The 16,374-nt window shown below is 34.8% G+C and overlaps 1 protein-coding gene across 2 annotated transcripts in view; it reads right to left on the bottom strand.

Moving 5' to 3' along the window:
• Positions 1–16,374, bottom strand: part of LOC145660551 (uncharacterized) — a 73,852-nt gene that overhangs the window by 29,153 nt on the left and 28,325 nt on the right. For both annotated transcript variants that reach the window (XM_081725766.1, XM_081725765.1), the window contains exons 5-6: positions 3,827–3,982; positions 1,562–1,680 (exon numbers count right to left, since the gene is read on the bottom strand). In XM_081725766.1, the coding sequence (XP_081581892.1) occupies positions 1,562–1,680; positions 3,827–3,982 (275 nt within the window). The remainder of the gene's footprint in view (positions 1–1,561; positions 1,681–3,826; positions 3,983–16,374) is intronic.

The raw sequence follows: 16,374 nt of genomic DNA, 5'->3' as shown, positions 1-16,374 counted from the left end.
ACTTCGAACTCCCGAGCTAACTCTTAATATTCCCCAAGATCCCTTGTTTTCCGGGATATATGAATTTCATAGTTGCAGCGTAAGTCTTAGGCTAACTTTCTTATGGAACTCCTTACGATGTATTTTCTAGCAGGAATATTTCTTGTACCCGTGGCGTAATGTCTACGTTACCTCCTATTTCCTTAAACAATTTCGTTGTTCATCATTTCCTTCTTATACAGCTCCCAAAATAAACTGTCAGAATTTATGACTGGATTTTAAGTCTTTTATAGTAAGTATTCTGTGAAGTTCCCCTGGTTCCTCTCCAAACACTTTCCTTGGTGTGGACGTTAAAGCTTATGACGGGGTTTCGAAACTAATGTGCACACCAAAACCATTACCATTGTGCAGTATTTCCACTTTAAAAGCTCTTACTTTTACCATATCAAATCTTCCCTACCCTATGCCACAGTCATTCGGGAAATTACGGGAGTAACTGTTCCACCTACTCCTCTGAACAAGTATTCAAAATCTTGTACATCTATATCTCTCAATCGTATCCACGAATACCTTAATTGTCCACTCCCACAACAAACAAAAAATAATTTCCTAACTAAACACTATCACTCCTGATTACATTTTCAATATAAACTCATGAAACTGTTCATTTCATTCTCACCATTTCACCGCGCTCCTACATCGCGTACTGAAGATATCGTTACCTTCAAACCCTAGTTATGAGAATTGGCCCCTTCAAACACTCCGCATCTTCATCGAACAAATACAATAAATCCAGTTACAGAACTGTCTTGTAATCAACATTAGTTTGACTTTCGAACATTCCACAACAAAGATAATAGGTACTCCATCATGTTGGAGTTTTCGAATCTTGCAATCTTATATCCATCCATAAACACATTCAACTGTCCTGCTTTTTACGTCGTTGTAACTCTTAACACTTCTATTGATCTAATCAACAATCACCAATATTATTGTTACTTTAATATTATTCCTTTTCACCTATTCCAAAACACACAGTCCATTGCAAAAGTACATTCGATCATACCGTCTTTATAAGTATTTTCAAAATCCTTCTCGAAGACATTTACATTACTATCCTATCCTCACAGTTTCAACAGTCTACTAAAATTCCTCTCCACTAAACTCTTTCTGAATTTTCTATTTTAATTTTTTTTTATCATACTGTTTTTAATTTCTAAATAATTTCGTAAACAGTTTTACTTATGAATTATTATTACTCATACTTTCTATTATTCATTATTTATTACCATTTCTTTTGTTTTTATTTCAATCTTTCCTATTATTAATATCATTACGTTTTTCTTCCTTTATTAAATATCCCTTTCCCTGTACCATTAATGACCATCCCTCCCGTTAGTATCATTCTTTTTTCGCTAAATTTTCTTCACTTTTCAGCCTGGCATCACAACCAATAGGCGCTTCCTAGCTGCTATATCTTTCTTTAATACATATTTTGTTTCAATTTACTGCTTTCTTTATCTGATGAAGAATTTAGCGAAAGACATATCCAACAGAATCAAGAAACAATTGAAATCCATACCTTATAATTTTTAATTATATCATTTTCTAATCCAGTTATTGTAATTCTTGGCTGTTCAACACTATCCGTGGTGCTTGAAACGCCGTCACCCAAGCGATCGAACACAGTTTTCTTCGATGCTGAAAAAGATGAGAAAATTAACGACTTGAAATACGGTTAAATATGTTTGAGTATATATTAATTTACATAGGTAGCTTTTAGCAATATTCTCTATTGACATTAATATTAAAAAAAAGAGCGACAAAATAAAGAATATATATATAAATAAAAGAAATTTTGTACAGTGGAATAACACTGTGAGGCAGGGGGTGCAGTAGACCTGCAAAACTGAGAGAGAAACAGTAGTCATTTACTTATCAGACGACTTGTAAGTTACTAATGGAAAAGGTGAATGAGGACGACCATTTCATATGTTGAACGAAGGCTACCTCCACTTCACGGCGGCGGCTTTAGCGGGTAGGCCGCGTAAGCACGGGTCTACCCAAAACGTTTGAAAAATATACAAACGTAAAAGATACAATACAGAGTAAATATATTTTCCACTATTTATATTAATGGTAGATAATTATTTAACAAACAACATCAACCATTACTGTAAAACTAATTCCTACTGTCATTACTCAATCAAATGTGTATATGTATATATAAGCGAGGGAGCGGGCCTATTCAAAATCCTAAAGCCGCCCCTGCCGCTTCAATAGCCTGATCAATAACAAAAGATTTTCTTATTAAGTCTACCAAAATTCACGTTAATTATACGAAGCTCATTTACATACCAACAAAGTCACCGTGTAGTGCACTCTACCGTCACACGTTTTTATTTTTATGAAGATGATGGATTCGCAGTTACCGTAACGGCTGTTCATTTGTTACTATGTTGAACACATTTGTTGTGCGGGAACTAAATTGCTTTCTGCATATTCGTAACAATGCCTAGTTTTCTACACAACAGAACAACATCTCAAAATGTATATAATACGATATCAGCTCTGCGATCGTTGTCTGAATACAGAGTAATTTCCCGCTTCCGTAACATCTCATAAAGGGATGTTACCAGGAGGCTGCAAGATCTGGAAATAATCTGCGATTTTTTCTTGAGATTACTTCAGGAATACGGTGTACTATATTCGATCTATTCACAATTGAAGAAAGAATTCATGACGAAATCGCCAACTTGTTACGCTGAGGTAAAGAGGATGTCCCTCAACGACTATAGAAAATCTTGTGCATGAATTTAGTAGTTATTTTAACTACTGGACGTCATCTGGAAGATATTAATCCACCCATTTCTTTTATTTTCATTATGTTAATGAAAGGAGAAGGAAAGCGATATTTAACACACCAACATCTCTATAGGTGCGGATTCAATGGAACTCGAAAGTGACAAATCATGCACTTTTTTACTCCTTGCGTATCATTGAATCTGTAACCTCTAATTACTATGCTATCCCTGTCTCTATACCAAGGATAACGGATCACAACTGGTCGATTCGTTCCGCAGATACTCAAAATAATAATAATAAAACAACTTGGTGTGTACAACTATCTTTCCTTGCATTTGCAAGGTCTCTTGGTTTCTTCATCTGCGAATTTTTCTTGTGGGATCACATTGTTTATCAGTCGAACTCCCAAATGGAGGTGAGGCAACTGATGGGATCGCATGCATTTCTTTTTATAGAATAACATATTTGTAGTTCAAGAGGCTATTTGCACAAAAATGAAATGCTTCTATTATTCAGTAAGAAGGCAATTATTTCTCGAGTCTCAACTAACGAAGCGTTTCTGCAATCATTTCGCAGAAGTAATCTATTATGATATGAGCATTTTTAATATTGTCCTTTTTTTATGAGCAGTAGACGCAGATTTTACGTTGTTTCGATTTCACACAATATTAGAGTATAATAATAATAATCATCGTTAGATATACCAGATCGCTCTATCGAGACTCGAACCTTGGAATTCTGTTTGCAAGGCCGGATCTCTGTAACATTCGTAGTAACAATTAATAATACTTACAAGAAAGAATATGTACACGATCAAACACAACTTTATCCCTTTCAGAATTACAGTCCACTACAAACTTTTAGTTTCCACAATGTAGAAAATAAATTGTGATGATGCTCCACCAATTCAAATCCGCACAGAAAAAAATTGCATTGAATGGCCACCCTTTTTATTTTATTTAATATTAGTAGGTGACTTCGAAAAATTATTCTCCATGAATGAAAATACATGTGATTTGACAGTAAAAATGTGCTCACTCACCTTCCTCGGAAAGTATTTTCCTTGAACGTGGCGTATTGCCCTTGGGCATTGAGATTTTATATTTGCCTTCATGTTCGGGAAGAACACGACGAACTTTCTTGACAGGCACTTCTTCCTCCGCTTCTGCATCCCTTTTAGAGCTTTCCTTTCTCCATTCTGAAATACAACATTTATTTCAAAGTAGCTTGTGGCACTGTTAAAATATCAGCATTCAAAGAAAGATATAATCTACATACTTTAGGAATTTTCTATTATACTGTCTAGAAAGCAATGTACTTTTTCTCACGCTAGGAACCGTTCATAAAGATAAATAAAAAAAACTGGTATAAATAATGTCTCACATTTTAAGATTAAATTTAGTAGACCCTGACAAAATCGTGAGCAAGAAAAAGGAATGTGTATAAATATTTATTAATGGAAACCTCCACCACTGTCAGCGGCTTATTATTATTATTTTAACACAAACGCACATGGCTGGTTTAATCACACCCCATGGCATACTGTGCAGAGTTAGTTCTCACAAAAATATCATCCTTCAACACGAATACGTAAGGCCGCACACAAATCGGAAGACCGCAGCCGCACTGAAAAAGTTCCAATTCGGGGATGTTTAGCCGCACCCACCTTATAACCGTGACTTGGCCCTATGACTTTTCACTGTTCCTAAAGCAAAAGGAATACCTGAAAGGCCAGCGTTTCACATCTGACATTAAGATTTTTAAAGTGTGCGCTCTTGGTGTCGTCAGCAAGCGCGGCCTCATTCTTCACAGATGGCATGCAACAATTAGTGCACTGTTGTGCAAGTACGGCGATTAAATATATTGAGAAGTGAAAGATTCCTTGGAAAGGAGAAGGTTCAACATTTGTGTATTCATATATATATATATATATATATATATACTAGCCTTTGGCCAGCTGGGGGCTTTGCCCCCAGACCCCCGTATTTGCTCGGCCTACGGCCTCGCATGTCATATTTTCGTGCATTTATTCTTAATGTTTCCTTAAATCGGCCCAGCATCCCCAGATCTCATATTTATCATCCTCTGCTCCTTAATACTCTGCTTAATAACTCACAGTTTATTTTTTTTATAGCAACATTTGTTTTGTCAACCACAATTTATCGACTTATTATATAATGAATGGTGATGTTGGATTCTCATTTTCAGAGTTTTTTTTTTTTTTTTTCTTATTTATAATTTTCAAAAAACAAATCTGGGATTTTTGTTCGACCATAACTCTTGCATATTTGTAAGACAAAGGTCGATTCTTTTTCTTGTAACTTTGTAGTATTTCCACACCACCCCTGTGGTATCCTGCTACACGCATACTCCTTTGAATGAAAGCTTTTGCTTCGTCATGTCTTTCGTATACTAAAAAAACTGGAACGTAAGTGGTACTTGTGTCTGGGAAGGTTCGTATCATAGTGTCAAAATGAAGTTCAATATGATTTGTATTTGGACAGGCACCAAGCATTCTCCATAAAGAAGCTTAAAGGGATTTCTTTTTTGCGTAGACTCTTATGTTACCATCAAGTATAAGTGAAAAGGAATTTTTGCAGCAGACATGTATCATACTCCGAAATGAAAGTCCAATGGTGTTGTTCCCTGGGTAATTCCATAGCTATCACTCACTAAAAGGAACTATCATAGAAGTTGTGGGTATACAACATTCTTTACAAAAGCGGTTCCTTCAATTATTCTTTCAGACTGAACCAGTAATACAACTGAATCCCTTGATCGGACATGTCCAAGTGCGACGTACAATTGGCCGTGAGCGAATACGTCACTCAGAAGACGTCCCATATAAATAACATTGGAAAGATTTTTCAGTTCCCCATAAAACCACTTTACGGTTAGAAATTTTCATTTCTGATGATTCACTTCGGTAAAGCTAAAGAAAACGTACAAGCATACCGAATTTGAAGTTTTTATTCCAATTCTAAGTACCTAAAACATGAGATTATAGGTCCAGAAAAAGTCTCATTTAAATAACATGGGGAAATTCTTCATCCCCTCTTTAGACCCCCCCAAAAATAAAAATATTCACTTTTGGCAATTTTCCTGTGGGTTTGTCCCGAAAAGCTATAATCATGTCAAATTTAATCATTGTAGCCCTGCAGGAAGTGCTCAATAATTTGAGGGTGTAAAAGGTGTCCCATATAAATAACATTGGAAATATTTTTCAGTTCCCTATAAAACCACTCTAAAGTTGGAATTTTTTACTTTTGGCAATTTTTCTGTCGGTTAGTCCTGGAAGGCTACAATCATGCCAAATTTCATCATTCTAATCTTGCCGGAAGTGCCTAAACATTTTGGGGTATAGAAGAAGTCCCATATAAATAACATTGAAAAGATTTTTCAGTTCCCCATAAAACCACTTTACGGTTAGAAATTTTTATTTGTGATGATTTACTTAGGTAAAGCTAAAGAAAACGTACAAGCATACCGAATTTGAAGTTTTTATTCCAATTCTAAGTACCTAAAACATGAGATTATAGGTCCAGAAAAGTCTCATTTAAATAACATGGGGAAATTCTTCATCCCCTCTTTAGACCTCCCAAAAATTAAAAAAATATTCACTTTTGGCAATTTTCCTGTGGGTTTGTCCCGAAAAGCTATAATCATGTCAAATTTAATCATTGTAACCGTGCAGGAAGTGGTCAATAATTTGAGGGTGTAAAAGGTGTCCCATATAAATAACATTGGAAATATTTTTCAGTTCCCTATAAAACCACTCTAAAGTTGGAATTTTTTATTTTTGGCAATTTTTCTGTCGGTTAGTCCTGGAAGGCTACAATCATGCCAAATTTCATCATTCTAATCTTGCCGGAAGTGCCTAAACATTTTGGGGTATAGAAAACGTCCCATATAAATAACATTGGAAAGATTTTTCAGTTCCCCATAAAACCACTTTACGGTTAGAAATTTTCATTTCTGATGATTCACTTCGGTAAAGCTAAAGAAAACGTACAAGCATACCGAATTTGAAGCTTTTATTCCAATTCTAAGTACCTAAAACATGAGATTATAGTTCGAGAAAATGTTTCATTTAAATAACATGGGGAAATTCTTCATCCCCTCTTTACACCCTCTAAAAATTAAAAATATTCTTTTTTGGCAATTTTCCTGTGGGTTTATCCCGAAAAGCTATAATCATGTCAAATTTAATCATTGTAACCCTGCAGGAAGTGCTCAATAATTTGAGGGTGTAAAAGGTGTCCCATATAAATAACATGGGAAAGATTTTTCAGTTCCCTATAAAACCACTCTAAGGTCGGAATTTTTTACTTGTACTGACTTACTTAGGTAGTGCTAACGAAAATGTGTAACCATACCGAATTTCAAGTTTCTATTCCAATTCTAAGTACCTAAAACATGAGATTATAAGTTCAAAAAAAGGTCCATTTAAATAACATGGGGAAATTTTTCATCCCCTCTTTAGACCCCCTAAAATTAAAAATATTCACTTTTGACAATTTTCCTGTGGGTTAGTTCCGGAAAGCTACAATCATGCCACATTTAATCATTGTAGCCCTACAGGAAGTGCTCAATAATTTATGTCAGCTCATGTAGTTTTATATATAGTTAGGATATATATATATATATAATGATATTTAAAGAAATTTTTCATGAGCATACAAATGTGACGAAATTACAAGGAAGTTATAGTTAATTTTAGAAGTGGTGTGTTGTTTGAAGTGCTCACTGCAGGTAACACAAAGGAAAAGACGTTTTGTCTAGATTTTTAAATTCAACTTATCTAGTTTTGCACTTCAAAAAGTGCAGGATTTTTTTTTTTTATGTTATTTATTTTATTATAAGAAACGAATGAAGGAGTTCATGTGACTGAATTCTACTGGCAAAGACAGCAAGAACTATCGGAATGGAACACGAAAACATTTTTTGTGACACAATCTAAGAAGTTCTCAATACATAGTTTTTTTTTTTTTTTTTTTTTCAATTTAAATAAAAATGTGTAAATCATTCTTTTTAATAAATATATTTCATCTACTATATTATCAACACTGATAATAGCAAAGCAATATGTTTAGTTTGCATGAGGTTGATTGACTTCGTAAAACCAAGGTAAGAAATAAATTTTGTTGTACTATTACTTCTAGAATCACTTTTAAATCTTTGATTTGCGTGGAATTTTCATTCAGTAAAATTTGGGTAAAAATGAAATATGTTACATTTCAGAGCGAAGAAATGTTTATTCAAGGTTGAGACAAAATTTACGGGAAAGAATTCCCTGACTTTCCCAGGTTTTACAGAACATTCGTTCCAGTTTTTCCTGATAAGCCACACAGACTTTCCCATGTTCTTGAAAGAAAAAAAGAAAGAAAACACAACAATGATACACAAGTAATATATTTTCTTTCTAATCAACTAGAACAATAAATAATATAAAAACAAATACAACATATTTTATTATCAAATTACAGAACACCTTCTTAATACAAATTCCTGCACAAAGAAGAAATTAGACATATTTCCTGCCCCGATGGAAGATTCGTCACATATGAAAGGAAAAAGTCACCGTAAGAAACACCGAAAAAGAATCGATGTACGTATATAAAACTGGCTGTTCTATATAACAACATATCTTTAGACAAAAATATCAATAGTATTACGCAATTCATTTCACTTTTCCAAATGCTTTATTTCCTCATCAATACAGTGCATATATTTCCATTATTTTAATCTTCCTAGTTTCAAGCTTGTTCAGAATATCTTTATTTTCCTGTCGTCAATTTCCTTTGCCTCTCGACGTTGATTTGTTCCTTCTGCACAACGAAATACGAGCATTTTGTGCATGAAGAATCATTAATTTTCATAGTTTTCATCATTTTCATAGCTACTAAATTCTTTTCTTTAAAATAATCGTTACATATTGCGCATTGATTGAAAACACTTCTTTTTGATTTGAATTTTCATTAGAGAAATCAATGCCATTTTAACAGCATTTTTTAAGTTACTGCACTCCAAAATATCCAAATTATTTAGCCGAAAGTCATCCAACACTAACCAATTCTAGAATATTGACTGATAATTGCTTTACAATTTGGATTCGAACAAAACTTTCTGAACCATCTAACTTCGAAGAGATGGAAATTTTCTTATCTTTCTTAACACCTGGAATATACAACAGAAGACAGGAATAACTGTAAATGGCTCGCTGGGCATTTCAAGCCAGCAAAGAACAAAACTTCCTGGAAAATTTTCTGAACCTCTGTAGTTGCACTCGGCACGGCTGCTAGAACACTAGAACATCCTTAAATAAGTCATACAGAGCTCTTGGAAATTCAAAATTCTCCAGTTCGTTACCTTAAATACTCAAACAAGGTAAGTAGCCCACAACTTCCTATATCAAGTATTACAGGATCATTTGGCAACGTCTTGATATCTTGACTTGAAGGTTTGTAGAAATGTAAAGTTTATACTGGGGCTATCCATTGAAATTTGAATTATCTTAAGTTTAAACAGTGAATGCGTCTATTTGAAAGCTATTAAATGATCTGAAGCTATAGAATTTCCTAAAAACGTCGATGTCAAATAACGTGGACACTTGCACTTTCATGGTACTTCAAGATCAGACATTTATATCTCCTTCAACAACTAAGTTCACTTCTAAAGTATGGTGATAATAATCCTTACGGTGGATCACCACCCGGAAGTCAGTACATATTTTAGCTCACTTCCTTAACTACTGCGCAATAAAACGTTACATATTATAAATATTGTACTATAAGATAAAGTTATGTTTCAGCTACAACACAAGGCACTGATACATTTGGTTGTGTCTTCTGATACCGAAAAAAGTAACAAATAAAAGAAAATATTTGATTAATTTTACAATAAGCACACAAGATGGCACTTGCTGTTAGATTTTACTAGAAATGCTCAATTTTTTGAAGTGTTTATTTGAATGTGTTAACTACTTTAAAGGAATGATCTATTGTTTGATCGTTTTTCGTGTTATGTTTCACATTTTATTTAAATATTAACTTACATTTAAGGAAGTAGATTTTGAGAAGAAACTTGCGCAGTACGCCATAATGCGTTGTTGCCAAATTTGTACGTTTGATTCCTGGATTTTAGCGTCGCAGTTCGAGAAGCGGAACTTAGCTGTGAATTGCGGTAAGGGCTGAAAACTAATTTCTCCAGTAAATATCCCAGCAGAATTTCTGATTAATTCCTTTACTATCTGGCACCAGTAAACACTCGACAGTACCTGGCAACACCGCACTATTCAAGCAGCGTTTAGCATAGCACCGAGAACACCTAGTGATCCACTTTAAACGAACGTGTATTATATTTTGTTACGTTAAAGTTGCATTTTTCTGCCAATCTTACAGCCTAGGAACTTAAGTTTCAATACTTTGACATATTTTAGCAGCAGCGAGCACTGATACATGTCATTACACTTTGAATACACCATAGCAATTCTGCTTTTGTTAAGCTATTATTATTATTATTATTATTATTATTATTATTATTATTATTATTATTATTATTATTAAAACTACTTTGTTTCTTCCTCGAACTGATATTCACCTGCATCCTACAATCTATATTTGATCACGCAACATTAAAAAAATCCTTGTACACATGAGGCACAAATAGAATGACACTCGAAGGAAGTAAGTACTGGCTTATCTTCTTGATTCACCAAGGCACTAATTGTTTCTAATATTGAGATGGTCGCTACTATCTGCACATTGTAAAGATATTCCCTTCGTAGAGGTAGATAGAGCTATGTAGAGTAAATTAGAGTTCGGAATCGACTCCCACTACCTGTTTTTATTACAAAAAACGAATAAAATACAACTGTGTTTACAGAAATATTGTAATATAACTTTCTCTTTGTAAGACACAGAATAGGGTGTCGAATAACGTGCGGCCTTAGGGCAGGATCTCTACAGAGATCCGAGCAGAAGTAGGAAACTTCAATGCTCCGAAGTAGGTAGTGAATGGGATAAAAAAAAAAAAGTCACAAAGCCCCGAAGTAGCTGAGGTTGGGATCCCGACAGAGCTCTATGCAAACTACTAAGGCGAGAGAAAGGGAAGACTAGAGTTCAACAGCAAACTAGAGGCTTTTAGATTGGGTTTCTCCTAGAGCTCCACGCAAGCTAGAGGAGGTGACCAATCGCCAACTGGTGACTGTCCTTTTAATCCTCTTCGTTATATAGGCGCTCCGGGCGCGATGGCGCTGCTGCTCGCTTGTCATCATGTGACCGTAGGTGCTGCTGGTGGTCCGTCTGCTTCTGTAGTAATCCAACGTGAAGTGTAGTACTCCATCGTAAATACATGTGGTTATTGTTTACAAACAGGAGCAAGTGTAATGTTTATAAACACAAGCACGTGGTACATTACAATATGCTTTCTGCAGTTCATGTGGCTTATTACTGTAGGATGATTGTTAGTGGCTATTAATTGGTGCCATATGACGGTCACAAAAAAAGGCCGGCTTATAATGACATTTAAAAGTTTTAGATATAAACACATTTGAAAATTTGTTTATTGCCATTAAATTTTTACAGATAAATACTGTAGCTGGTATCATGAGAAGGTGTTAATTGTGAAATTTTAAGGGCCTACGGTGGCTGAACAAATTTTGTGACAAATTGTACAAGAGAGGCACAGAATAAAAGCGTATAAGATAGAGTGTGTTATGATAAACTGGAGCTGTGAGGGCTAGCGGTACTAATTATAGAAATAGTTTACAGGTTGAGTATAGTTCGTAATACGACAGACTCCGAAACACATTTGTGACTATAAGGATTTAACAGTTACTGCTTTCTGTCTGATGTTACTCACCGAAAAGGCGCTCCGGCAAATGTAGCGAGTAGAAAATTAGTCATCTGGTATTTTTTTTTTCTTTTTGAATTCATGACAAAAAACTATCTAACAATCAGGACGAATTGAATGTGGTCTTGGAATACTTGGAAACTGACATATTTGTTACCTGCACAGGAACACTGAATACAACGAATACTGACTATCACAACTACAACACCTCTTCACTTTCGATCTTGCCTCTGCAACTTGAACGACTATGATAAACCGACACAAAGCTGTTACAACGCCTTCCCCCCTCCTACCGCTTGTAGATTGCATTTCTATAAAACAATATGCTATCGTGAAGAAAAACCTGTTGTAAAATTAACTACCAGCATTGCTACTTCCTTTCCTTTTTGAGACACAGCCAGTTTGTGTGTTTAGTTTAGGCATTTATGCATTGTTAAGTTTCTAAGATAAGAAACGAAAATGAACTAAAACACATAAAAACACATAAACAATGAAATACGATCGCGCTATTAATACACTATAAAAAAGCGCATACACGTATTCTCAGGTTACTATTTCTTCATTTGGAATTTGTTGTAATAATGTCTTTATTACTTTGTATTAACGACGGATCAATTCTCGAAGGCGTCTTATGATTACTAACAGACGAAACCTCTTTGTTTAACATTTATATTTCATATTAAATCATTAATCTAACGTCGCACAAACGAGATAGTAGTTATTGAGTTCATGATGTAAGAATAAAAGGAGAGCGAATAGGGCAGAAAACGAGAGAAACCTCTCTTCCCGCCACTCGGTGTTTATTAATAAATAAATAAATAAATAAAAAACGATATCGCGAACCCATGTTTTGACCGCAGGAAATTTGGCGCCAGAAGTGAATGTTCTACCGACTATAACACCAAATTTGTATTAGAATTGGTATCATCATGCAGAATATTTTAAATTCGCATTACATCTGACACATGCTCGATCCTTTGGATCAGTTTCCTTCATTCAATGTACCACGTGAAAATGAACGTCAGAAAGAACCAACCTGTTTTGCTTTCCTAGTTCCAAAACCCAAGGATTTTGGAGAAAAACAAGATATAAAACAGCAACATATGAACAAGATCGAGATTCTATTTAAATTTTTTTCCTTATAGTAGATGTGAAGATGTCACTGTTGAAAATAGAATTTCACATCATAAAACTGCGTTACTACCACAGTGTACTCGAAATAAATGAATATTATTTTACGATAATTTGAATCGCAAATTCTAATCATCACCTTTCCTTTCATTTCACTTCCAACTGCTAAATAAAGAAATCCAGTCTTCGTTATGTACTCCTAGAGAAGAGTGCTCGCCAGATTGTACCTGTGGCACACCCTCCATCCCCCTGCACCTCTCTCAAACACTATATTCCAATTACAAAATTTTCACGTCTTTTCTGAAAGAATATATATATATATATATATATATATATATATATATATATATATATATATATATATAATACTCTGAACATTTCGTACTGGCATTGGAAAGTATACAAAAATTTGGCTCAAAGAATGATTAAAGAAGATAGAAAATGAAGTTTTATTTGAATTCATGTACCGCAAATTTTGTTCCTAAATTGTTGAATTATTTTTGATGTCAGAATAATTTTAAAATGAGAATAAACAATATAATTTGTAGAACTTATGAGACGCATCATCATTAATATATCATTACAAAAATATAACTATTGATGGAAATGATTAAATATATAGCTATAAATGTATAATAATAAATAAATATTTCATTATAAGCACATAGTACCGTAGAAATTACGATTTGATATCTTTAGACGTATCCCATATTTAAAGATCAAGAGTCTGATGAAATTAGTCCGGCTATTCATTGGGTTTTGACCTTAATGCACAGGCTGATGTACAACTTTATTAGAAGATTCTTTACACTCATAAGCACTTCCGAAACAAACGTCTTAGCGAATTGTAAAACATTACAATGGAAATACAGAAGCTGAAATACGAGTAATCATATTCCAATATCATTTCTTCTTTTATTTATTTAGTTTTTTTTTTTTTTTTTTTTTTTCAAACAGTTGCACAGATACAGTTGAACGCCAGTTTACACTGGAATATCTAACAAATCTAAGAGATAACGTAGGGCAATAATCATAATAATAATAAACATCGAAGTAATAACAAGAAAGGTTGACTACAACTGACTAGAATTTATCCATCAAAATGAAGTCGTAGTGAAGAGTTATATGCATGTGATATTTCGTTGTGTAACTTACGGAGTCTGTAGAACAAGGAGCGTTGAACTACTGACAGTCTAGATCGTACTATATAAAAAAGATGTCTGTTATGTGTTTGTCTGAATGAAATTCGGAAATACAATTCTGAGAGTATCGTTTCGGACCTGAGTTGGCCATGTGTGAATTTGTACAGAGATTATTGATTTTATGGCAAGTATCAGGTAGTTGAATACTTAGTGTTCGTAAAAGTTCGTGATTTGTCATCGCAAGGGTGCGAGGTACTCTGAAACGTACTATTGTCAGGAAAATATTTAGGACTGAGTTTAGCAGGGAGTTTTGCAGGCGTTGCCACTGTTCAGATAGGTAAACAACATTCCATTTTAGGAGAAATTACTGAATTGTACAACGTTGCTAAGGAAGAGAGGTTTTGTACTCTATTGTATATTTGATTCTTCTGCAGTCTTTTTGTTATACATTGTTCACTTCTCTGTACGGGCCCCATAATTTCTCAACTTCGGAGCATCATATCTCCCTTATTTAGCAACAAAGATAACCCACCTTTTGCTTATTTTCTTTCACGTTTTATGCCAATTGTTTTAAAGCCTAAAATGGTCCACGTTCTATCTGATAAACTATAAATTTGTATTGGGATGGCAATACTGTTTGTGACACTACTGCCGTGTTCTTGGTCACGCGTCTTGCTCCCGTAGATATCAGCTTACCTGAATACATTTTTTTATTTTCTAAATTTTTCTGGCGTTTTTGGGGTATAATTCGGCACAGTCTCACCCGGTCACTGTTGGTATATATATTATACGTAGCGGGTAAACAAAGCATTTCCGCACCGAGTGACTATCACCACGATGATTAGCGATCCACAATTAGTCACGGTGCCAATTTTCTTAAATATCTAGCTATCATGTCCCTTGTTAGTAATAGTGTTTATATGTTCTGTAAAGGTTAGTTTTGTGTCAAAAGCAACTATTAACTCTCGTAATGGGCATCCTATTTATTTTTGTATGAGGTGGGTATATAACATTTTTCTTTATAGAAAATGTTGTGGATCTACTCTTATCGGGATTCACTTTTAGGAGACATGTTTTATGCCAAGAGGATATATATATATATATATATATATATATATATGTGTGTGTGTGTGTGTGTGTGTGTGTGTGTGTGTGTCTCTCTCTTTTTGAAGTGGGTCGGAGTCTGTACTGTTCACTTCCCCAAAGATTTTCCAGTCGTCTTACATTTGCTTGATTAGCTACCTTCACTTATGCAGAACAGGAAACTTCGATATTAGTGGAAACTAAAACGGGAAAAATTTTGAATTATCGAAAATTAATTTACCATTTTGATTCATTTTGGGATGTTTCATCAATATGATATTCCATTGCACACGCGAAAGTAAAACATAATGCGCACAACTGCCGAACATAAGTTTGTTACACATCATTAGGGGAAAACAGGTAAGTTTCTACGTTTGGAGTTGGCAATTAAAAAAACAAACAAACACTCAACCGCATCTAAAATAATCTTTGAATTTTCATCTTAAATGTTTATAAAATCTCATTCTTAGAAATTCCTTACTCTATTACCTGTTATTATAATGGTTGCCAGTATTTTCATAGTGTAATACCGAACGGAACGTTATTTTTTCAATGAATTAGTGCACTCTCTCGCACTGAAATTATTTCATCTTGTGATATAAGTTACCTGATCTTGTGAATTCAGAGAATTACGATGGTCAAAGTACAGAATTCCCGCAGTATTTAAAAAGGTAGAGCATTTGGAGACAATGATGTAAGAAAATCCGTAAGATTCTTTTTTTTTCTTTCTTTCTTTCTTATTTCTTGAAGGCAGAGTTATCAACACTTTATACGAGGAAGGATCAGAAACTAAGGTTACAAGGCCGATATTTCTGGAGATTCTAGGATTTAGGATTTAGATTTCTGGGCTTTCGGCATCTCATGGCCATTCAGCCCGTCACGTTTGAGGGATGACGTCCCTCGGCGAGCACACTACCCGGGGAAAGGGAAGGAAGGAAGCGGCCTGGGACCTATAAGTTAGGTACCACCCCGGCATTTGCTTGGTGTGAATGGGAAAAACCCAGGAAAACTTTATTCAAGGTGGCTGGCCTGAAAAAGCTGTTGCACTTTTTCGACCGAGTGCCCCCACCGGGAATCGAATCCGGGACCGCTCGCACCAATTCTGGAGTTTCGTCTGTTATAGAGGAATAAAGATTGTGCGATAATTTTAATACATGGAGTTGGCAACTGTGCAATTTCAGCCATCCGCCACCTACAGCGCTAGTAGAAAGTCAACACAAATGGTAACTCGTTTGGAAAACTGGTCTCGTGAAGACGTCCGCTAAGTTATTCGATTTCTGTGGAGTAACCGCGACCGAAATTTACCGGCAGCTGGTGGAAGTTTACGGAGACACTGTCTCGTCAGCATGTTGCAGAATAGTGTCGAAAATTTGCGCCTGGT

The sequence above is a fragment of the Thermobia domestica genome, chromosome 9 (assembly GCF_964235325.1).
Source record: "Thermobia domestica chromosome 9, izTheDome1.hap1.1, whole genome shotgun sequence".
Taxonomy (NCBI): Eukaryota; Metazoa; Arthropoda; class Insecta; order Zygentoma; family Lepismatidae; genus Thermobia; species Thermobia domestica.
The sequence above is the reverse complement of the archived record's forward strand: the minus strand, read 5'-3'. Positions and strand labels throughout refer to the sequence as shown.